The 24944-nt window shown below is 42.5% G+C and overlaps 1 protein-coding gene across 7 annotated transcripts in view; it reads left to right on the forward strand.

The window, feature by feature from the left end:
- Positions 1–21223, forward strand: part of LOC118398364 (histone-lysine N-methyltransferase ASH1L-like) — a 44772-nt gene extending 23549 nt beyond the window's left edge. For all 7 annotated transcript variants that reach the window (XM_052470620.1, XM_052470616.1, XM_052470615.1 and 4 more), the window contains 16 exons: positions 3077–3223; positions 4684–4792; positions 5115–5264; positions 5681–5751; positions 5879–6042; positions 8362–8514; positions 8934–8988; positions 9206–9338; positions 10126–10401; positions 10893–10979; positions 16108–16198; positions 16490–16628; positions 16746–16918; positions 17027–17193; positions 17559–18003; positions 18139–21223. In XM_052470620.1, coding sequence (XP_052326580.1) covers positions 3077–3223; positions 4684–4792; positions 5115–5264; positions 5681–5751; positions 5879–6042; positions 8362–8514; positions 8934–8988; positions 9206–9338; positions 10126–10401; positions 10893–10979; positions 16108–16198; positions 16490–16628; positions 16746–16918; positions 17027–17193; positions 17559–18003; positions 18139–18230 — 2452 coding nt within the window. In that variant the 3' untranslated portion in view covers positions 18231–21223. The remainder of the gene's footprint in view (positions 1–3076; positions 3224–4683; positions 4793–5114; positions 5265–5680; positions 5752–5878; positions 6043–8361; positions 8515–8933; positions 8989–9205; positions 9339–10125; positions 10402–10892; positions 10980–16107; positions 16199–16489; positions 16629–16745; positions 16919–17026; positions 17194–17558; positions 18004–18138) is intronic.
- Positions 21224–24944: the final 3721 nt, after the last annotated feature.

Below are 24944 nucleotides of genomic sequence, written 5' to 3' on the forward strand. Positions count from 1 at the left end.
GATTTATCAAGAACAGTCCCTATGCTTATCTCAGAGCAGCAAGAAAAAGTGCTAAAATAGTTGTAGGCTATTGCTTCTAATTTCAATATGCTACACCACTTTTAACAGCACATTACCCAACTGCTGCGCCTTCTTCACAATGCTGTCTGTGTGGGTGGACCAATTCAGTTTGTCTGTGATGTGTATGCCAAGGAACTTAAAACTTACTACCCTCTCCACTACTGTCCCATCGATGTGGATATGGGGGTGTTCCCTCTGCTGTTTCCTGAAGTCCACAATCATCTCCTTAGTTTTGTTGACGCTGAGTGTGAGGTTATTTTCCTGACACCACACTCCGAGGGCCATCACCTCCTCCCTGTCGGCCGTCTCGTCGTTGTTGGTAACTGAATCCTGTGTCCTGCGGGAGACTGGGCTTCAATTCCCCGACGGGGAGAAAGGAGTAGGCTGCCCTTGTGAATAAGAATTTCTTAACTGACTTGCCTAGTTAAATAAAGGTTACACTAAGAGCATAACATTTCTACACCCTAATTTTTGAATTCTATTCTAACCAATACCCAAACAGAGTTTCGGTGAAAATAAAGGTATCATTGACTTATCAAGACCAAGTCCCCCCCCATGCTTGCCTCAGAGCAGCACGAAACGGTGCTATAATAGTTGTAGGCTATTGGTTCTAACTTCAATATGCTCTTTAAATAAATAAGACATACACCACTTTTAATAGCACATTACTCAACACAAGTGAGACTCATGTCGCATACAGTATATGGAAAAATATGACGTGACTCTCCGCCAATAATTACATAGAGGATTGGCGGATATTTCTGTATTTCAGTGATATTTATTCCCATAATTTATGAATCGATAACTAAATAAACATAGGCATTTTAAGTGTTTTTATAAAAAAAATCATTTTCTTAATGAAAGCCTAAAGATGCCATTGTTAGTTACATTGTTTTAGTTTGAACGTGTAGACTGGCACTAAGATCAGCAGGAACGTTTCCCTAGTCAGCGCCAATATAATTGCAATGACCTTTAAATATTTTGGAGATTTTATTTTCAAATCATGTAAAATTAGCAAGCAAAAGGTCATTCTTGAACATGGGGTGAGAAATGGTTACTAATTTGTAAATAAAGCCAGCTTATTTCTATTTTTAGAGGGAGAAAAACTTTAAAGTCATCTTATGGGTCTCCCAGTCAAGACCTGCATGGGTCTTGAACCAGTGTCTGTAGCAACACAGCTTGCACTGCAATGCAGTGTCTTAGACCGCTGCGCCACTCAGGCGCTGTACAATGTGACCGGTCGGGAGTGGCCTACAGTAAGAGCAAAATAATCCTAATAACACAATAAAAACCTTAGTGTAACAACAGTTTTAGTAAGTAATACTGAAGTCGTGCACAATTATCAGTTTCTATTTCGGTTTATGTCATCCATTCATTTTTAGAGACACAGTAGGAACCAAAAGCATAATCAGTGCTCTAACTCCCCCTTGCGCTGGTCTGGTGCAATGAAGTGGTGACGCAGGGAACCGTACTAAACCACATATTACCTCTAAAACCCGTGGTGTAAGCTCTCAACTTTTAAAGGAGGAACCACTGTACATAACCAACCCATAAAATTAAATGTAACATCCATATATGGCCAGCTATGTCAATTTTAACCTTCAATAGATGTCGTTCAATTGGTATCATACATTTTTGTCCTCTAATGCCTAAAGGGAAAGTAATCTAAAAGTAACTGAATGTAATCAGATTAGGTTGGATTACCCAACCTGAAGTTACTGATTACAATTTTGGATAGGTAAGTAGTAAGCGTAACTAACTGATTACATTTAGAAAGTAATTTACCCAACCCTGCACATAACCACATATATATATTTCCCACACACCCTACCAACCCTCCCCTAATTAGAGTAAACTAGTCAACAACAGCACTTAGGCTTCTACTTCCAGCTGATACATATATACATTTTACAGACATAATGTATTTTACAATTGTTATATTTTGTTTGTTTTTAGGCCTGGCCTTCCTCTAACCTGCACCTCTCCCATCTATTTCTGATGTCCGTCCAGTTTGATTTCTATTTGCCAGATATTTATAACTGTGCTATTAAAGTAAAGTTCTGAATCTATACATTTTACAGACACAGTATATTTGACCTTTTGTTATCTTGTTATTAGTCCCACCCTGCAGCTCCATTAAATTCCTCTCTTCTATCCATATTGGATTTCTATTTGCCATATATTTTTAAACTGTGCTGTGATGTTTCACAAAAGTTCTGAACCCTTCTAGTCTAATAGTTTCTAGAGATTTTCAAATGAACAACATTTTCGCTAAAAGTGTTATTATATTCTTGATCAATTGACTGACTTTTCAAATCACCCAGTATTTCTTTCTGCAGAGTTAGCTCCAGGTAAGTGTTGCAATTCTTCAGCCGTTCCTGGACCTGTGACCAAAAACGAGCTACTTATGGACAGTACCAAAATAAATGATAAAATGACTGTCTCTTTGCAGCAAAAACTGCAGAGCTGTGAATGTTGTATCCCCAGTAGAAATAACATTCTATTGGTTGCAAGAATTTTGTATAATCATTTAAATGGGGAAAAAAATTGAAATGGAAAAAGTTTTGAATACGGTGTTGTTTTGCGTGTCAATTCATAAAACATGTGCCATGGAATCAGAACATCGGGGGGAAAAATACATTTTGGAGATTTTGTTTTCAAATAACCGAAAGTGAGAGGTTGTAATCGGAATAAATGTTTGCTATAGAACCAGTTCGGATTTAAGTATAACTTGTGTATGACTGACGCCTTTAATGAGGTCTAATGCTTTAATATTTAATTTCTGCCTTCCAAATTCATTATATAAATAGTCATAACTTGATGTCAATGGGAGACTAAGATACATTTTTACTTAAGTGTAAGTTGGGAAGGATTCGCGGCCAAATGTATTGTATTCTTCCCTGTTAAATCGTGATTCTATTTTTGTGCACTTTTGACTGGTTCTGTCGTGTCAGTCTGTGTTCCTAAACACTGTATAGTATTATTATATTTTAATGTCCCTCTTCCCGTCCTGTAGAAGTCGCATGATGGAGCAGTACTTCGCCCACAGCGGCCAATACTGTCTGAACCTGGACAGCGGCATGGTGATCGACAGCTACCGGATGGGCAACGAGGCCCGCTTCATCAACCACAGCTGTGAACCCAACTGTGAGATGCAGAAGTGGTGAGTTAGTAGGACAATAATAGGCCATTTAGCGTGCATATATTTTGGTATGGGTGGCCCAAGCGGGAATAGAACCCACTATCCTTGGCGTTGAAAGCACCATGCTCTAGCAACTGAGCCACCCACCTCTAGTAGTGCTTGGGGTTCAGCTAGGGACGGTTTACCGGACACAGTACTTACTTTACCGAAAAGCATGTTCAATGGATATTCTCCCATTAAAAGTGCTTCTTAGTCCTAGACGAGGCTAAATCTGTTTCCAGGAAACTGCCTCTTTGGCTAATGTTGAGGAGCTAATTCTCTAGTACAGAAGACAGTCTGTTAATACACAATAGTATGATTTACTAAGTGTCTACCAAGCTTGTTATTTTTGACAGGGAACAATACATGAAAGGTAGAACACAAGGTAAAACCAAGGTTACGAGTTGGAATTGAAAGGAAGTGAAACAGACAGTTGTCGCTTAGATTTTCACTGCTGAGAGGTAACTTAATACTGGTACAGACGCTTTGTAAATCTGCACCTAAATCCCCTCACCCCCTCCACTTAATGGTCTGCTTCTGTCACGATAACCTGATAAGATCACGTCGTCCGGACTCTGCCCGAGTTTACCACACTAAACAGTTTAAAGCCCTTTCACTGAGATAAACCAATTGGCCAACCCTCAGACTATTACAGGATTGCACACCTCAGTCAGGATCAAGCAAGACAGTTGTAGACCTGGTTATGCAGGCATCTGAATCATTGGTTCCTTCTCTAAGATGCATAACTATTATCGTTTGTCTGGTTGGGTTGAATGAAAAGGCAAATGGGACCTCAACATGTTCATCCCACCGTTTAAGTGAAGAGGAATTTCAGCAACTCTTGGAGGACAGCTGAAGTTGATAAAATAGCTTTTTCAATGTTGAAAGTGTTGTTTAATCCCAAAAGGGCCTGAACACAGACCGTAAAAACGGTTAACGGCTGTTGAGAAAAAACCTGTTTTCTTCCTTGCCGTTCGTGAACATCCAGTCAGTAAACTAGGACACACCGATCTAACAACTCTGTCTCTGCTGTGGTGTGGAGCAGGCCTCGAATAAGAGATTCTACAGGGATAGAGAATTTCCAGTGTGAAGCATGGCCAGTCATCCATCTTGTCACAGAAGAGCGATTATACGGCATGGTAGCTGGGGCCTTGGACACAGCTGTACTAGTGCCCAGAGACAATGTGCCGAAACTGCTTTTTGTCCTCACAGGAATAAAAATTAGACGGCAAAGGGAAAGTGCAGCCTACACTGTTGTACTGTGCAGGGAGATAAAGAAAGAATGCTGGCAAATTGGCACCCTATTCCCTATATAGTGCACTACTTTTGACCAGAGCTCTTTGCTCAGGCTGTGCCCTATGCTCAAGTTCAAAGCCTGCCTGGGAAAATCTCCCTCTCTCCCTTCCGCTCACTCTCTTCCCTCCTGTCTGTTGCTCCTGCAGGTCGGTGAATGGGGTGTACAGGATCGGCCTCTTCGCCCTCAGGGACATGAGCAGCGGCACGGAGCTCACCTACGACTACAACTTCCACTCCTTCAACACCGAAGAGCAGGTGGGTGTGACTGCACATCGACCATCTTCTTCCAGTTACAGACCCAACTTAACCTGATTCCAGATCTGTTTTTGCCACGGCAAGCCAGCAAAAACAGGTCTGGGACCAGGCTACCCCCATCTCTCTCTTAGTTATATTACCATCCAAGAGCGCTCAACTGGGTTTCGATCTTTGATCTAAATTCTCCCCATTGTTCCCTTTTCCTGGCACACACACACACATTCCTTTGTGTCACCTCATACCTTGACCTTCTCTCCTCTTACCTTCTCCTTCCTACTACTGCTTACTCTCTCTCTCGCCCCCCACCTCTCTCTCTCTCCAGCAAGTGTGTCAGTGTGGCTCTGAGGGCTGCCGGGGTATCATTGGAGGGAAGAGTCAGCGACTCAACGGGATGCCTGGGAAGACGGGCGGGGCACGGCGACTGGGTCGACTCAAGGAGAAACGCAAGTCCAAGCACCAGCTGAAAAAACGAGTGCGTGTAAGGGAGCGGGGGAGTGAGGCAGGAGGAAATGTCAGAGAAAAAAGGTTATCAGGTGTCTTGTTACTGCTGCCGTAAATGGGTCTTTTGATATTTACCGTTGTCGGCTGTTTTTACACAGCGTACGGTGCATAATGCACAAAGACATATTCTGATCCTAAATCAGTCCAATTTTTGCTTTTTCTTTAGCTCTGTAACCTAGAGTGCGGTCTCCTACCCGGTTAGGTTTATTTTAAGGGGCAGTGTGTATGTAGGACTGTGGATCTTTGTTTCAAAGGATGTTTTTGTGGTGTGGAAGGTTCTATAATAAAAAAATATTACACAATGGACATGAATTGTGAGATGGGTGGACTTAAGAGGCATATGATCATCAGTACTCATATCTCTAACTCTCCCCTTCTTTTCCCAAGGAGGAGGAATCAAGTGACAGCAGCAAGTTTTATCCCCACCTTCTCATGAAACCCATGTCCAATAGAGAGAGGTAACCACACACACACACACACACACTGCGCGCCCGTGCCAAACACTCAACCACTCTCCCCATCATGCACGCGCCAACACACATACTCACCGCGCTCTCTCTCTCTCTCTCTCTCTCCGTGGCTCAGAAACTTTGTGCTGAAACATCGGGTGTTCCTGCTCAGGAACTGGGAGAAGATGAGGGAGAAGCAGGAGCTGCTGAAGAGGGAGGGTGAGAGGGAGGCCAGCGGCGGCCTGTCCATCTACACACGCTGGGGAGGAGTCATCCGCGACGATGGAAACATCAAGTCAGGTCAGTATGTGAGGAGTCAGAGGCGAGTGTGAGCGAGGAATCAGGGGACCATAGCCATGTGTAAAGAATTACAGAACTAGAATGAATAGAATAATAATTCTATTTCTATATGCAGGAATGTACCAGAGGTAAGTTTTCCAAAAAGTTTTGTAACACTAGTATGATCTTTCCTCCTTTGCTTACAATAGACTTGTGATGATATTAGTGCCACAAAGCTTTTGGGGAAACTCCACAGTTTAGTCCTGATTTTATAAAACCGGTTGTTTGGATGCTGATTGGCTAAGCAGCGTTCCAAACCATGCTGTATTTGCCATCACAGGCACACTATGCCTGCTAACAGTTCCATCTGAAAATGATCACTGCGCCTCTCCCATAAGAGTATCATGTTGCTGTCCAAATTCATCTCTTGTATTTATCTCAGCTAGCACATTATTTCTCCTTGCTTCCAGCCTAGCATTTAGTTTGATGCAGTGGGGGTTGATATAAGGTTCGCTGTCTGCCTTTCTGACCCCGGAACACTTTTTACTTTGGAATTTCAATCTCTGTATGGACATGGACTGTGAACGGTGCCTAGGCGATACAACTATGCAAAAATTATTAATAACTTGGGTCACGTATGTAGAGTGAAATAACTAACAACCAGATTGGTCTGCGCTATATCTTCTGGTGAAATAATTATAAATGACTCATCAAAATAAGGTTTTAAAGAAAATATGTACAATACCAGTCAAGTTTGAACACACCTACTCATTCAAGGGTTTGTATTTATTTGTACATTGTACAAAAATAGTGAAGACATCAAAACTATGAAATAACAAATATGGAATCATGTAGTTAGTGTTAAACAAATGTAAACATATTTTGGATTCTTCAAGGTAGCCACCCTTTGCCTTGATGACAGCTTTGCACACTCTTAGCATTCTCTCAACCAGCTTCATGAGCAATGATTTTTCCAACAGTCTTGAAGGAGTTCCCACATATGCTGAGCACTTGTTGGCTGCTTTTCCGTCACTCTGCGTTCCAACTCATCCCAAACCATCTCAATTGGGTTGAGGTTGGGTAATTGTGGAGGCCAGGTCATCTGATGCAGCACTCCATCACTTTCCTTGGTCAGATGGCCCTTACACAGCTTGGAGGTGTGTTTTGGGTATTTGTCCTGTTGAAAAACAAATTACAGTCCCACTAAGCGCAAACCAGATGGGATGGGGTATCGTTGCAGAATCCTGTGGTAGCCATGCTGGTTAAGTGTGCCTTGAATTCTAAATAAATCACTGACAGTGTCACCAGCAAAGCACCATCACACCTCCACACATGCAGAGATCATCCGTTCACCTACACTGCGTCTGGGCTGCAATTTCAAAGGCTGGTCATTTCAACTTATCCTCTGCAGCAGAGGTAACTCTGGGTCTTCCATTCCTGTGGCAGTCCTCATGAGAGCCAGTTTCATCATTGCGCTTGATGGTTTTTGCGACTGCACTTGAAAACGTTCAAAGTTCTTGAAATGTTCCATATTGTCTTAAACTAATGTCTTAAAGTAATGATGGACTGTCGCTCATTTGAGCTGTTCTTGTCATAATATGGATTTGGTCTTTTAGCAAATAGGGCTATCTTCTGTATACCACCCCTACCTTGTCACAACACAACTGATTGGCTCAAATGCATTAAGAAGGAAAGAGAATTCACAAATGAACTTTTAACAAAGCACACCTCTTAATTGAAATGCATTCCAGGTGATTACCTCATAAAGCTGGTTGAGAGAATGCCAGGAGTGTGCAAAGCTGTCATCAAGACAAAGTGTGGCTACTTTAAAGAATCTAAAATATATTTAGATTTAACACTTTTGTTAACTACATGATCCCATGTGTTATTTTATAGTTTTAATGTCTTCACTGTTATGCTACAATGTAGAAAATAGTAAAACATAAAGAAAAGCCCTTGAATGAGCAGGTGTGGCCAAACTTTTTACTGGTACTGTAATTCATTGTATTTTTTCTAAACGCAAAACAGCCTTTATATTTAAGTAATACGGCACACGAGGCAGTGATGTATCATGAATACAGGCACAGGTAAATGGGTTGACTGGCCCTCTGCTGTTACATTGGGCTGAACAACGCCATTTACCTGTAACTATTCATGATACAGCACTGCCTCTTGTGGCATATTGCTTACATATAATGGGTATGTTTTGTATGCGGTGTCAATGTTTTTGATGGCTTGTTGACTGTGTGTGTGTGTGTGTGTGTGTGTGTGTGTGTGTGTGTGTGTGTGTGTGTGTGTGTGTGTGTGTGTGTGTGTGTGTGTGTGTCGTTGTCGTCGCAGACGTGTTCCTGACACAGTTCTCGGCGCTGCAGACTTCCCGGTCGGTGCGCACACGGAGGCTGGCGGCGGCCGAGGAGAACACGGAGGTCACCCGCACCGCCCGCCTGGCACACATCTTCAAAGAGATCTGTGACATGATCACCAGCTACAAGGGTCAGTGACACACACCACACACACACATGCAATACTCGCTGACACACACACACTCGATCACTCACAAACTGTACTCCTTCACGTCAACTCCCTAGTCTCTAGACAAACTTTCATTGCCATCTCTGATGTATTCAGAGAGACTTCTGGTCAACCGGGTTTTAATTCAAGCAAATGGTTAAGATGGTATAAAGTCAACACTTCTCTGTAATGCAACCCAATCTCAACAGGACTCGGTCCACGTGCTTGTACGGACCACTACAACTGGCTTACCTGTGTGGCATTTGCCTCTACAAACGTCTACTGATGTACATCTGATTGAAATGAGCAAAGACACGTTTTCCCCTGAGTATATTTATGCCCTATAACAGTAAAAGGAAATACGCTGCTGAATATAATAAAACGTCGATCTCTGTCCGTAGACTCAGCTGGTCAGACCCTTGCTGCTCCGCTGGTCAACCTACCTTCAAGAAAGCGGTAAGTGTTTGCGTGTTTGTTTTCATTATGCATGCTAGTGCTTTCACCCATGTTTACTGTATGTAAGTGTATTGTGCAACACTTTGTCTTATCCAGGTCAGAACGCCCTCAATGTTCTTATCGCTTCCTGCAACCATTACAATCATGTTTGGATTCATGACACAAGAGGCCCAGTTTTGGCTCTCACCCATGACTCATTGTGTGTGTTTGACCCCAGGAACACTCAGTACTATGAGAAGGTGTCCGACCCGCTGGACCTGAGCACCATTGAGAAGCAGATCACCACAGGGCACTACAAGACTGTGGAGGCCTTTGACACCGACATGCTCAAAGTGTTCCGCAATGCAGAGGTGGGTCTCCCACAATCCTCCTCCCTATGGGATATACACGGCCACGGATCATTTACACACACAAGCACAGAGGTATCTTTGATTTACTGTGCAGGATGTAAGTGCCACTGGAATCTTCTGAAGGGTACTTAACGCTAGACAGGTGGGTTGTTTAGCAGCAAAACCGATGTGTGCGCAACCGAGGAGCAAAACAGGCGTTTTTGGTTAAACGTCCAAAGGATTGTTAACACTGTCAATTATATTTCCTCTCCAAATCTTACATTTGCACAATGAGCTTCTTGTTGCCGTTCAAATAGGATGTTAATGTTGTTGGTTAGCTAGCAATTTTTTTGCCCGGTCAAAACACCACATGGTCAAAACACAAGACATGGTATAAATAACAAGATTAGAGCTGAATTGAGGCCCCTACAATTCCCCACATGGCAGCTTCTTGTCATTGTTGCTAGCTCTCTGACAGTCTAGAATCATAACAACACACAGACTTCTGCCCCATCGACGCATGCATTGTTTTCATGACATTGTCAGCGAACTCGTCAATGAAGTGCACCTTGAAAGTAATTTGACCCCGCTGTCCAAAGGCCCTCAGTGTCTGCAATGAACCTCAGGGAAAATGTATCCTTGTGCAAGGGCTTAGAATTCCCAGTGGGATATTGGAAGCCTGGTCAAGCTTATTTAGGTAGCTTTGTTATTATTGTCATGGGAGCTGGTCTTTGACTCCACTTTACAACACACACTGTATTTCCCAAGTTCTCAACGTTGTTGCCCTGTGCACCTTCCATCCTGGCAGAAATACTACGGGCGGAAATCGTCGGTTGGGAGGGATGTGTGCCGGCTGAGGAAGGCCTACTACGGAGCTCGCCACGAGGCTGCCGTCCAGATCGACGAGATCGTTGGGGAGACGGCCAGCGAAGCGGACAGCTCGGATTCGCTGGAGCGAGACCACGCCCATCACCACCACGGAGGGGGCTGGCCGGGCTCCCACGACAAGGACGATGACATCATCCGCTGCATCTGCGGCATGTACAAAGACGAGGGCCTGATGATCCAGTGTGAGAAGTGCATGGTGAGAGAGAGCGTCTGGAGAATGGAGTCCCAAATGGTGACCCTATTCCCTACATAGTGCACTACTTTTGACCAGAGTCCAATGGCCTAGTTTTGTCTCCTATAGCCCTATTGGTCCTTGTGAAAAGTTATGCACTTTATAGCGAATAGGGTGAATTTGGGACACAACCCAACACTGCCGGCTCATTTTTGTGTCATTGAATGTTGGCCTGGAATCCAAACTGAATATGGATACAACTGAATATCAGTAACTCTAGTAGTAAAACCAAGCAATATTCAGTTTGGATTCCAGGCTTGTTGAATGTAGTGGTACCTGCCTTATGACTCCGAGTGAATGGTGAGTGTTTGTTCTTGTCTGTGGAAGCAATGTTTTGAAAGCAGGAGTTGGTTGTGTGAGAGACTTCTTAGTATGGCACTCTTATTATAAATTGTTAGTTTTGGCTGTGATCCTGGTGTGAGTCAGTGTAAAACGGTGATGTCTGTCTGTCTCAGGTGTGGCAGCACTTTGACTGCATGCGGCTTGAGGCGGAGGTGGAACACTACCTGTGTGATCAGTGCGACCCCCGACCTGTGGACAGGGTGAGTGTTGTCCTCTTTAACCCAACCTCGACCGCACCCCGCGGTCTAAACCAACCATGGGTGTTTCTCTATGCGCATAGTACTGTGCTCTACACTTATGCTCAGAGTGCATGCTCAGAGGATGTTCTCTTGAGCATGTTCTTGTGAGGACGCGAGTGTGAATCAAATATTACATTTGAGAAGCAATCGCACTCCCTCTACTGTTATGGCATGCTGCACCTACCCATTCACTGAACATGATAATCTAGCGAGCCGTCTAGTTTAACAGTCATAAACAACTTCTAGCGAATGTTATGCAAAGTAGATGACTAGCTGTCCATTTTCCATGGGTAGCCAGCTACCAATTCTTTGTGGCTAACTAGCTTGCCAGTTTGCCTTATTGACTTACTATTTATTTATTTATTTATTTATTTTTATTTCACCTTTATTTAACCAGGTAGGCAAGTTGAGAACAAGTTCTCATTTACAATTGCGACCTGGCCAAGATAAAGCAAAGCAGTTCGCACATGGAGTAAAACAAACATACAGTCAATAATACAGTATAAACAAGTCTATATACGATGTGAGCAAATGAGGTGAGATAAGGGAGGTAAATACAATATAGCAAGTAAAACAATGGAATGGTAGATTTGCAGTGGAAGAATGTGCAAAGTAGAAATAAAAATAATGGGGTGCAAAGGAGCAAAATAAATCAAATAAATACAGTAGGGAAAGAGGTAGTTATTTGGGCTAAATTATAGGTGGGCTATGTACAGGTGCAGTAATCTGTTAGCTGCTCTGACAGTTGGTGCTTAAAGCTAGTGAGGGAGATAAGTGTTTCCAGTTTCAGAGATTTTTGTAGTTTGTTCCAGTCATTGGCAGCAGAGAACTGGAAGGAGAGGCGGCCAAAGAAAGAATTGGTTTTGGGGGTGACTAGAGAGATATACCTGCTGGAGCGTGTGCTACAGGTGGGAGATGCTATGGTGACCAGCGAGCTGAGATAAGAGGGGACTTTACCTATGGGTAAATCTATTTAACTATGGGCTTGTGATCTACGCTCACTCCAGTGGGTAGGGATTATAGGTGGGTAAACATGCAAAAATGAATACAGTATTTATTAACATATAAAATATTGTAGTCGGGCAACTTATTAAATGCGAATGGGCAATATTTCATTATAAATCCTAAGTTAATTTTTTTCTTGTTTGAGTTCAAATAATGGCCTCTATTGATTTCAAGACATTTTAGCATTTTTTGTGTGGTTGCGTCATATTTCTCTGCATGCTTCAACATATGTACAAACAGAGAACGAAACCCACTGGATAGCTTAGTAGAACAATGACGTTTACCTGCAAGGCAGTAGTAAAAGCTTATATTTTGGGCTCTGATGGGGAACGGCAGTCGAACTAAGCTCTTACTCCTAAGGCATTTCTAAGTTCTGTACTTGACGAATCAATGGATATATAATGAGTAATTTACAAGTCCAAAAATGTACACTATCTACCATTCGCAGATTGCTGCTTGTAAATGTATCAGGGAATAGGGTGCCATTTGGGACAAAAAAAAATGTGTTCCAGGCATGAACATTGTTCAATTAAATGCTAAAGCTGGTGATGTCTAGGGCTGCTGGTGATTGTATTCCTGCCAAGCTCTGATCCTGCTGATGGTCATTAGTAGCCTACCAAACTTGCTGATTAGTCCTCCACACTCTATTGTATTTGTGTCTGTATTTATTATGGATATATTCAAAATAATCAAAACAGACCTTATTTACACACGTATTTGTTCTGATCTGTTCCATCAGCCTAATGGCTTTTAAAAGTTTTGTTTGATAATAGTCCATTCTAAATCAAAACAAATTTCACACATATATTATTTAGTAAATGTAAAGACAATATTAAATCAAGAATAGTCTGATGGGTGGCAGGATTAGCCCATCACTTGTGAATGGATGTATTATCGCTTGTGAGTGATGTCTAATGTGTGCAGAAAGGCAAGAAACAGCACACACCTTTTTTTGCGACTTTTTCAAGGGAAGTAGGCTAAATGTGGACAGTTCCTTCCTCTTCAATATGGCCTTAGAATTTGATAAGAGTGACACATGCAGTTGCATCCCCAACGTGTGTCTTCACTTGTAGCCTACTTTGGCACTGAGATGCCTGTGAGAAGGACTTGATCCAGTGAGGGACATTGGCTAATAAGGATTTAGATCTGAGAGAGACGTGAGTGAGAGGTGCTTCGGAGCACGGCAACCGGGAGAAGGGAATTATAACTATTATATTCAGCCCAAGGGCACAACAGCCACTTTGATGGCAAAAGTAAAGGTTTTTTTTAGGGGGCATTATGGCCACACGAGGGATGTCCCTGGGAAATTCGAGGCCTGGTGAGAATATTAAGTGCTTGTCAAATTGTGAATGAGATATGGATGAAGTGTGTGCAGCCTGCACAAGAAATAAATCAGAGCTCATGTCTTTCATGAACTTTTTTCAAATCAGACGCATCATGCAGCTTAAGAATGTATTAAAAATCAAAACATATAGGCCAACGTTTATCACAACTTAAGTTGCATGAATAACTTTAAATTAAGCAAGTTAGCCACATCACTCCCCTGGAAATCTTTTGAAGAAAATATATTTTCTATTTTATTCAGCTATGTTCAATTGTATTTTCATACTATAAAATAATACAAATCAATGCTATGGAATTCTAAGCAAATCTTGCCTGAAATAATTTTGTGTAGCCCACAGCCATATCAGCGCCTAACATAAGGACAAGTCAAGAGTATGCTATTCAAAACAGACCTTATTTACACACGTATTCATCCCCTTTGCTATGAGACTCGATATTGAGGTCATAGCAAAAGGTGGATCCTGTTTTGATTGATCATCATTGAGACGTTTCTACAACTTAATTTGGAGTCCACCTGTGGTATAAAAAAAAAGAAAAGAGTATGCTATTCTGTTCTTCTGATATAGACATTTCGTTCATATCATGTTTCTTTAGACCTGTCTAAAATAATGGATTTATTGTGATGGTGTAGGCTATATTAAATGGATTTATTAGACTTTTTAATGTAATGTTCCAAAGGTCTACATCCGTATGTGTGGAAACCAGGAGATGCGAAATGTGTTTGTTACAGTTTTCCAAAATTGTTTACACATGTTTGCTGAATCTCTGGGCCATTTCCCCAAAACTCTAAACACAAAAATGCATTCAAAATGTTGTTGTTTTTTTCATCAAGATGACACGCGTCATATGAATAAATCTGTCTACCAACCAACAACACAAAACACTACTATGAATATCCCATCAGTAGGTTTATGCCTTTTGCATTTCCAGTGTTACACTTTAGCCGGTTGTAAAATATTGTTACAGTAATGTATACCTACTCAAATATACATAAACACACCACATGCAATATAGTAACAAAAACATTGTCATTTATTTCCAAAATGCAGTATTTTTGAACACTAGTTTTGTATGTAACACTTCCCATACCCAACGGGAGAGGACCAGGAAACACATTCAGTAAGATAAAGGGTTTTCTGTAGGTGACCGAATACTTATTTTCCACCATAATTTGAAAATAAATTCATAAAAAATCCTACAATGTGATTTTCTGGATTTTTTCTCTCTCCATTTTGTCTGTCATAGTTGAAGTGTACCTATGATGAAAATTACAGGCCTCTCATATTTTTTAAGTGGGAGAACTTGCACAATTGGTGGCTGACTAAATACTTTTTTGCCCCACTGTAAGTGTTTCTTTTGTCCAGGTGGGAAAGGGCAGTGTGGAGTGCAATAGAGATTGCATCACCTGTGGATCTGTTTGGGAGGTATTCAAATTGGAGTGGGTCTAGGGTTTCTAGGATAATGGTGTTAATGTGAGCCATTACCAGCCTTTCAAAGCATTTCATGGTTACGGACGTGAGAGCTACGGGTCGGTGGTCATTTAGGCAGGTTACCTTAGTGTTCTTGGGCACAGGGACTATGGTGGTCTGCGTGAAACATGTTGATATTACAGACTCGGACAGGGAGGTTAAAAATGTCAGTGAAGACACCTGCCAGTTGGTCAGCACATGCCCAGAGCTCAAGTCCTGGTAATCTGTCTGGCCCCGCGGCCTTGTGAGTGTTGACCTGTTTAAAGGTTTTACTCACATCGGCTACGGCGAGCGTGGTCACACAGTCGTCCGGAACAGCTGACGCTCTCATCCATGTATCAGTGTTGCTTGCCTCGAAGCGATTTAGCTCGTCTGGTAGGCTCATGTCACTGGGCAGCTAGCGGCTGTGCTTCCCTTTGTAGTCTGTAATAGTTTGCAGTCCCTGCCACGGAAGACGTGTGTCGCAGCTGGTGTAGTAGGATTCAATCTTAGTCCTTTATTGGCACTTTGTCTGTTTGATGGTTCGTCAGGGGACATAGCTGGATATCTTATAAGCTTCCGGCTTAGAGTCCCGCACCTTGAAAGCGGCAGCTCAACCCTTTAGCTCAGTGCGAATGTTGCCTGTAAATCCATGGCTTCTGGTAGGGGTATGTACAGTTGAAGTTGGAAGTTTACATACACCTTAGCCAAATACATTTAAACTCAGTTTTTCACAATTCCTGACATTCTAGTAAAAATTCCCTGATTAGGTCAGTTAGGATCACCACTTTATTTTAAGAATGTGAAATGTCAGAATAATAGTAGAGTGATTTACTTCAGCTTTTATTTCTTTCATCACATTCCCAGTGGGTCAGACGTTTACATACACTCAATTAGTATTTGGTAACATTGCCTTTAAATTGTTTAACTTGGGTCAAATGGTTCGGATAGCCTTTCACAAGCTTCCCACAATAAGTTGGGTGAATTTTGGCCCATTCCGCCTAACAGAGCTGGTGTAACTGAGTCAGGTTTGTAGGCCTCCTTGCACGCACATGCTTTTTCAGTTCTGCCCACAAATTGTCTATAGGATTGCCAGCTCGGGGGTTTGAACTCGCAACCTTCCGGTTACTAGTCCAACGCTCTAACCACTAGGCTACGCTGCCGCCCCAAATAGCTGCTAATCTCCGGCTGCTGCGACTTCATGACTGCCACAGCCCTGGTTATGTCAAATGAGTGCTTTGTCTATTTCATCTTCCTGTTTCATCTGATATCCTGTCCCATTGGTGCTCCAGGAGGTGCCAATGCTGCCCCAGCCCAGCTACGCCCAGTCTGGCTCCATCTACCACATCTGTTTACTGCGAGACGAACTGCTGCTGCACCAAGGTATGGAAGGGGACTATAACCATGGTTGTGTCTGAAATGGCACCCTATTCCCCAAATAGTGCACTACTTTTGACTAGGGCCATGCTCAGAAGTATAGGCCACTATATAGGGAATAGAATGACATTTGACGCAACCCCATGTACTGTATAAGGCCAAGTCAATGTTTTAGTATGTTTGTGTGCCAGTTGCACAGGTTGCCACATTGAATAATAGTTGTATAGCACAGTGGGGTGTGTTAAATATGCTTTATAAATAAAAACCATGACAATGTTATGTAACCTGTCTGTCCAGGTGACTGTGTGTACCTGATGAGGGACAGCAGACGCACCCCAGAAGGCCAGCCAGTCAGGCAGTCCTACCGCCTCCTGTCCCATGTCAACAGGGACAAGCTGGACATCTTCCGCATCGAGAAACTCTGGAAGAGCGAAAAGTAAGGAATGGGACAAAGGGAACACCACTTCGAGCCAGCACTGAGCAACATCAGCGATTTCATTGCTGTATTTTTGTCTCTGACTTTCTCGTCTCATTTTGTGTGTGTGCCCTGTAGGGGTGAGAGGTTTGCCTTTGGCCACCATTACTTCAGGCCCCACGAGACACACCACTCGCCCTCGCGCCGCTTCTACCACAACGAGTTGTTCCGCGTGCCGCTCTACGAGATCATCCCACTGGAGGCCGTGGTCGGGACCTGCTGTGTCCTCGACCACTACACTTACTGCAAGGGTGAGAAACACTCACGCGCGCACACAGTTTGTAAGGGAGATGTATAAACACACACTGCGCTAACACACATAATTACCTAAACTGACCTGTGGTGTTATTTTCTTTCAGGACGGCCAAAGGGAGTGAAGGAGCAGGACGTGTACATCTGCGACTACCGCCTGGACAAGTCAGCGCACCTCTTCTACAAGATCCACCGCAACCGCTTCCCCGTGTGCACTAAGCCCTACGCCTTCAACCACTTCCCCAAGAGGCTGGCCCCCAAGAGAGACTTCTCGGTAAGAGGGTCCAAGAGGAGGGCTTGGGGGTTGTATTGAAGTGTTTTTCTAGAGTTTTAGTGAGGCTCGTTTGAGGTAGAATTGAATTTAGTGTAATCTGAGAAGTGTATCGGAGTTGATTTATCAAAGATGATGGATCAGGCACTAGTGATGACTGATGTGCCGACCATTCTTTAACTGTGTGCTGTTTTTGCAAACCGTTAGTTATCCTGAGAGAGATGATGGGGGTTCAGCTTGATAGTTAATTCTGCTCCAATTCGTATCGCTTGTTCATAAAACAAATTCTTAATAATCCCAAAATCTAACTTGTGCATGAACAACTTGTAAGTCAACTGAAAGTCTGTTCCTTCCCAACCTCGCTTTAGCCGCACTACGTTCCCGACAACTACAAGAGGAACGGGGGGCGTTCGGCCTGGAAGAGCGAGCGGCCCAAAGGAGTTGGAGGAGCCTGTGAGGACAATGCTTCCCCATGCGACCAGGGTGACAACTTCCGTCCGGAGAGTGAAAACAGAAGAGGGGTGGAGGGGGACATGGATGCTGCCCAAGAAGAAACCACACTCCCTGAGGCTGCCCCACCCCCACAACCAGTTGGGCCAGGGGAGGGAGAAAAAGAGGCCGGGGGGCAGGAGGTAGAGGAGCATAGGGAGCTGGAGGAAGGTGCAGCAGAGAGAGGAGTTGACATGCTGGATCTCCTCCCCTCCATCTCTTCCTCACCCCTCCATCACTCTGGACTTGGCAGGAGGGAGGCACAAAGGGATCGGCTAAACAAGATTCTGCTGGATCTGCTACACAGAACACCCAATAAGAATGGTGAGCAGGCAATGAGGAAATGGGTATAGAGACACTGGGTGGTTTGATGAAGAGGGAGACTTGATGAAGGGGAAATATCGGACAGTTAACTTAGTGTCATTGGTGTTTAGTAACTTCTCTCTCTTCTTCCAACAGCCATAGATGTCACTTATCTTCTAGAGGAGGGGTCAGGGCGGCGATTACGTAGAAGGACGCTTGGATTTGGAGACTTTGTGGGTAGAAAATGATGTTGCCACTTACCTGGCAAGCACATTCCCCTTTCATTCACTTGGGAGAGGTGGGGGTGAAATGGAAAACATGGTAAGGGAAGATGACATTTGCAAAGAGAAAGTGACCACAAAGGGCAAGGGTTGGTACCCTTCCCGGGCGTGTCCCCTCTTCCCCAACCTGTCATCTCAAGTGATGAGACAACCCAATGACAACCCAACGGTTTGAAGCAGTGCACTCGGCTGTTGTGGTCAATGGTAACGGTTTTGTTGGTGACACAAAGGACTTCTTCTCAGGAGGGTGGACCCAGACTTATTGAAGTACGATGCAAATGCTTTTTTTTTAAACGTAGGAAAAAGTACCCCATGCACTTAAAAATGCGCATTGAACAAATGTTAATCAAAGACAGCCCTGGTTACTCAGGGCAAAGAGACTATTACATAGGCTTCACATTATCTATACACATGGCTCATCAGCGCAACCTTGAGTCAATTATTTTTAGTGAGCAAAAGAAAGGAACATGTGGTACTGAACATGGCTGTGGCATAGTCATAGACTCAAATATACTTTTTTTTTTAACAACATCAAATGGGAATGAGGAGGCTGGAAACCTGCGCCCCCAGTGGGACTAGGTGGTAATGAAACTAAACATAGGCCAAGAGACCTAAATGTACGAGGATAAGAGGCATAGGAGGCTATGCAGTGGACTGTATGAGCAACTTGTAAACAGACACTGCTGACGATGAACTAGGAGAGAAGCTGCAGGAACGAGGTTGTTAAACTGCACTTTGGTACCATGGATATGGTTGGCTCTCTAATGTATCAATGAGACACACTAACACTCACATGTTATTGGATGATGCAGTCTGAAAAGCAAGTTAATAATAAGTATTTCTTTTTCTTTCATACTGTAGTAATTCATTAGGAACAGAGAAGGAAGGACGGGATTGTGTTTGTAAAGAATAGCTGGTGGTCTTTGGAAAGATATAATGTGCGCTTTTGGTCAGTCAAGTGTCTTGTCCGCTTTGCTCCTCTTTCTGAAGTACCTGATTCACCAGCTTAATGAAGTCAGGCGGCGGGAACACTGACTCTTACTGTAACGCCTTAGAACGCCGTGGTCCCTGACTGCCTTGCGTGAGTGTATGCACATTTGTGTGTCTAATCTGCCAGAATTCTTGAAGAAAAAAAAAATATGAAAAAATTAAGGGCTTGATGGCAATTAACATTTTATGGGAAATTGTGGAAACCATAGGTAACGTAAAATGTATTGTGACGGTCATATTTTCTTATATTCTATGAAAAGGGGTATCTGTTGGAAGGGATTCTAGCTGTAAATGTTTTCTTCAAATGTGTTTCTGGTTGCCATGGAGAATATTTTAAATCATTTGTGAGATTTGATGAGATTTATTTTTTCCAAATGCTTCTGTTTAAAATGAGACTTAGATCGAGATGTCCCATCAAGATGGACTGGCATAGAGATGGAGAGAGTAAGAGAACAGACGGAAAGAGGACAAAGTTGTACAGTGCCAAGTTATGTATATACAGACTGGGATAATGTGAGAAGTGTCTCCAAAAGCAATATCTTGATAACGGATTTCGTGTATTGTACAGGACTCAGCCCCATATGTATTATAATTATTATTTCTGCCATTTGTATTACTATAATCAAGACACTTAAGCTTGGGAGAGGTGTTTTTGTCCAGTAAAACGTACAACTGTCCTAATTGAATGACATGAACTTAAACAGAATTTTTTGTTGCCTAAAAATTAAACTGAACAAAAATATAAATGCAACATGCAAACAATTTCAAAGATGTTACTGAGTTACAGTTCATATAAGGAAATCGGTCAATTGAAATAAATTCATTAGGCCCCAATCTATACATTTCACCGATATGCAACTCTTGGTAAAAGATAACGTGAAAATCCTGAGGCCCATTTTTTAAGGGCATCTTTGTGCATTCAAATTACCATAGACAAAATGCAATTGTGTTCGTTGACATCAGAAAACTGCTCACCCACACGACGCCATAAACGTGGTCAGCAGTTGTAAGGCTCGACTGGATATACTGCTAAATTCTTTAAAACAATGTTGGAGGCGGCTTATGTTAGAGAAATGAACATTACATTTTCTGACAACAGTTCTGGTGGACATGCCTGCAGTCACTATGCCAATTGCACGCTCTCTGAACTTCACACATCTGTGGCATTGTGTTGTGACAAAACTGCACATTTTAGTGGCCTTTCATTGTCCCCAGCACAAGGTGCACCTGTGTAATGTATCATGCTGTTTAATAAGCTACTTGATATTCCACACTTATCAGATGGAAGAATTATCTTGGTCAAGGAGAAATGCTCACTAACAGGGATGTGAACAAATTTGTGCACAATGAGAGAAATAAGCTTTTTATGCATATGGAAAATCTCTGGGATCTTTTAGTTCTGCTCATGAAACATGGGACCAACCCATTACATGTTGCGTTTATATTTTTGTTCAGTGTGAGAAGAATGTCAAACGAACTTCATATAAAGCATTGGGACATAACAGTGACCCTGAAATTACATCTATCGCTGTAATATTACTTTTGAGGAGAAAATATGCTCCTTGTTTTTGCTGCAAAGTGTTGAACACTAAAAAAACAAACCAACTTAATGTTGATATTTTGAAAGATGTCAGCTCCAATATGTTACCCCCCTGAGAAATTGTTCAGTTTGTGATAGCGGTCATAAATTTGATGCTTGTACTTGTATTTGTGTGTTTTGTGTGATTTGTTTAGTTATTTTTTTAGACAATCACAAAATAAGATACAAGCATTGTAAATGGACAGACTGGCAGACATTTTGTGATGTGTACAGTTTGTCAACTTCTTCCACTCTCGTTAAAAGTTTGTAATTATGATTCTAAAGTTATGAAAATGCTGTTGGTTTTTACTTTTTGTTTTATATTCAATTTGTTTTTGTTTTTTAATAAAAAGCACTACATTATTGTGAATAAATGTTTATTTTGCCTTGCCTTTTTGATCATGTTAAATTGTGCTCTGGATTTCCTTAATATAATTTAGTTCTATTCAGCCATCTAAGCAGGGATGTAGAAAAGCAGTACGGGGGTCTGCTCCCAGGTTTAGATAGGTGGCTGCCGGTGCATAAGAGCTAATTTAATTATGGAGTTCAGCAGGTACACACACAAACTATAAAAAGGAAAATCCAAGGTCAGGATGCAAAAGTATAGTCAATAGAAAAAGTCCCTGTACAGTTAGTTACTCACTTGCACATAACACCTTGACATGGATCTCCACGCTGTCCTATTCAGGGCCAGGTCCCAGTCTGATGTGGTTTTGAGTCCCAGGTTGTATAGGTCGTCCGCCAATGGGTTCGATCATCTGGCTCTCGGTCTTTCTCTTAGGTGTGTTTTTATCTGACCAGGTGACCGAACAGTCAGTACTATCCAAAAAAGTAAGATTTTTTTTGAACACTTAATTGCACTAAACTGATATGGAATTGGTTTAAGATGGTCATATGGATCATTGATTTGGAATTTTAGAACCCCTTTTAGGTATATAAAAAACAATATTTGTGAAAATATCAAATTTGGCCTTTACTACTATAGCCCAGAAAAACACATTCGATAACACATTAATAAATGTGTCAAAATAAACTAAGTTTAAGTGCCTGTATCTAGGAGATAAAAAAGCTCAGGATTTTTTTTTTTTGGGGGGGTAGGCACAAAACTACTTTCAGTTTTTTAAAATAGGTACCAGTTACCTTCAAATGAGTCCTTGTCGTGGTCGTAGAGCAAAACAGAGAACAACCTTGTGTTTGTGGGAGTCTCCCCTTTCCATAGAATACGTTTTTGGACACTAAAGTCCATGGACAATAAGAGCACCTCCTCCCAGCTACCCACTGCACTGAGGATAGGAAACACTGTCACCACCGATAAAATCTACAGTAATCGAGAATTTCAATAAGCATTTCTCTACGGCTGGCCACACTTTCCACCTGGCTACCCCTTCCCCGGCCAACATCTCAGCACCCCCTGCAGCAACTTGCCCCCCCCAGCCTATTCAACCTCTTTCGTATTGTCTGAGATCCCCAAAGATTGGAAAGCTGCCGCGGTCATCCCCCTCTTCAAACTGTTATAGACCTATATCCATCCTGCCCTGCCTTTCTAAAATCTTCAAAAGCCTAATTTACTTCACTAGGGTAGGGGGCACTATTTTCACTTCCGGAGGAAAAGCGTGCCCAAAGTAAACTGCCTGCTACTCAGGCCCAGAAGCTAGGATTTGCATGTAATTGGTAGATGTGGATAGAAAACACTCCAAAACTGTTAAAATAATGTCTGTGGGTATAGCAGAACTGAAATGGCAGGCAAAAACCTGAGATTTATTTTTTATTTTTGTAGTTTTCTATTGAATCCATTACAGTATCCATTGACTTAGGACTCAAATTGCACTTCCTATGGCTTCCACTAGATGTCAAGTCTTTAGAAATTGTTTCCGGCTTGTATTCTGAAAAATGAGGGAGTAAGACCTCTCTGAATGAGTGGACAATGCAGTGGCCCAGAGCGTTTTCATGCGCGAGACCGATAGCGCGCCTTTTTTATTTACCTTTTATATATTGACAACGTTATTGTCCGGTTGAAATATTATTGATTTATGCTAAAAACAACATGAGGATTGATTATAAACATCGTTTGACATGTTTCTACGAACTTTACGGATACTATTTGGATTTTCCGTCTGCCTGTTGTGACTGCGTTTGAGCCTGTGGATTCTTGAACAAAAGAGGTTTTTGGATATAAACAGGGACTTTATCGACCAAAAGAAATTGAGTAAATGGGAGTCTCGTGAGTGCAACAATATGAAGATCATCAAAGGTAAGTGATTAATTGTATCACTATTTCTGACTTGTGTAACTCCTCTACTTGGCTGGTTACTGTTTGTAATGATTTGTCTGCTGGGCGCTGTTCTCAGATAATTGCATGGTATGCTTTCGCCGTAAAGCCTTTTTGAAATCTGACACCGTGTTTGGATTAACAAGAAGTTCATCTTTAAACCGATAATGAGTATTTCTGTTTTTGAATTTGGCGCTCTGCAATTTCACTGGATGTTGGCCAGGTTGGACGCTACCGTCCCACCCCCCTTAGTGAGGTTAATAAACAGATCACTGACCATTTCGAATCCCACCGTACCTTCTCCACTATGCAATCATCTGGTTCCGAGTTGGTCATGGGTGCTACTCAGCCACTCTCAAGGTCCAAAACAATATCATAACCGCCACTGATAAAAGACAGTACTGTGCAGCCGTATTCATCGACCTGGCCAACTCTTTCGACTCTGCCGATAAGAATGTGGTGATTTACAGAGTCGAAAGAGTTGGCTTCTCAAATGACTGCCTCACCTGGTTCACCAACTACTTCTCAGACAGAGTTCAGTGTGTCAAATGGAGGGCCTGTTGTCAGAGGTCCGGACAGTCTCTAAGGGGGTGCCACAGGGTTCAATTCTCGGGCCGACTCTTTTCTCTGTATATATCAATGTCGTCGCTCTTGCTGCTGGTGATTTTCTGATCCACCTCTACGCAGACGACACCATTCTGTATACATCTCGCCCTTCTTTGGACACTGTGCTAACAAACCTCCGAACGAGCTTCAACGTCGTACAACACTCCATCCGTGGCCTGCAACTGCTTTTGAATGCTAGTAAAATAAGTGCATGCTCTTCAACCGATTGCTGCCTGCACCCTCCTGCCCGACTAGCATTACTACTATGGACGATTCTGACTTAGAATACGTGGACAACTACAAATACCTGGGTGTCTGGTTAGACTGTAAACTCTCCTTCCAGACTCACATTAAGCATCTCCAATCCAAAATTAAATCTAGAATCCGCTTCCTATTTCGCAATATAGTCTCCTTCACTCATGCCGCCAAACATAGCCTCGTAAAACTGACTATCCTACCGATCCTCGACGATGTCATTTACAAAATAGCCCCCAACACTCTACTCCGCAAACTGGATGTAGCCTATCACAGTGCTGTCCGTTTTATCACCAAAGCCCCATATACTACCCACCACTGCGACCTGTATGCTCTCGTTGGCTGGCCCTCACTACATATCCGTCGCCTAACCCACTGGCTCCAGGTCATCTATAAGTCTTTGCTAGGTAAAGCCCCGCGTTATCTCAGCTCACTGATCACCATAGCAACACCTACCCGTAGCACACGCTCCAGCAGGTATATTGCACTGTTCATCGCCAAAGCAAACACTTCCTTTGGCCACCTTTCCTTCCAGTTCTTTGCTGCTAATGACTGGAACGAATTGCAAATATCGCTGAAGCTCGAGTCTTATATCTCCCTCTCTAACTTTAAGCATCAGATGTAAGAGCAGCTTAATGATCACTGTACCTGTACACAGCCAATCTAAATAGCACACCGACTACCTCACTACCTCATCCCCATATTATTACTTACCCTCTTGCTCTTTAGCACCTCACCTCTCTACTTGCACATCATCATCTGCACATCTATCACTTCAGTATTAATGCTAAATTGCAATTATTTTCACCTCCCTACTCTTTTGCACACACTGTACATCGATTTCTCTATTTTGGTGTTATTTACTGCATGTGTAACTCTTGTGTTTTTGTCGTTTTCCTTTATCTTGGCCAGGTCGCAGTTGTAAATGAGAACTTGTTCTTAACCTGCCTACCTGGTTAGATAAAGGTGAAATATATATTTT

Source organism: Oncorhynchus keta, chromosome 19 (assembly GCF_023373465.1).
Source record: "Oncorhynchus keta strain PuntledgeMale-10-30-2019 chromosome 19, Oket_V2, whole genome shotgun sequence".
Taxonomy (NCBI): domain Eukaryota; kingdom Metazoa; phylum Chordata; class Actinopteri; order Salmoniformes; family Salmonidae; genus Oncorhynchus; species Oncorhynchus keta.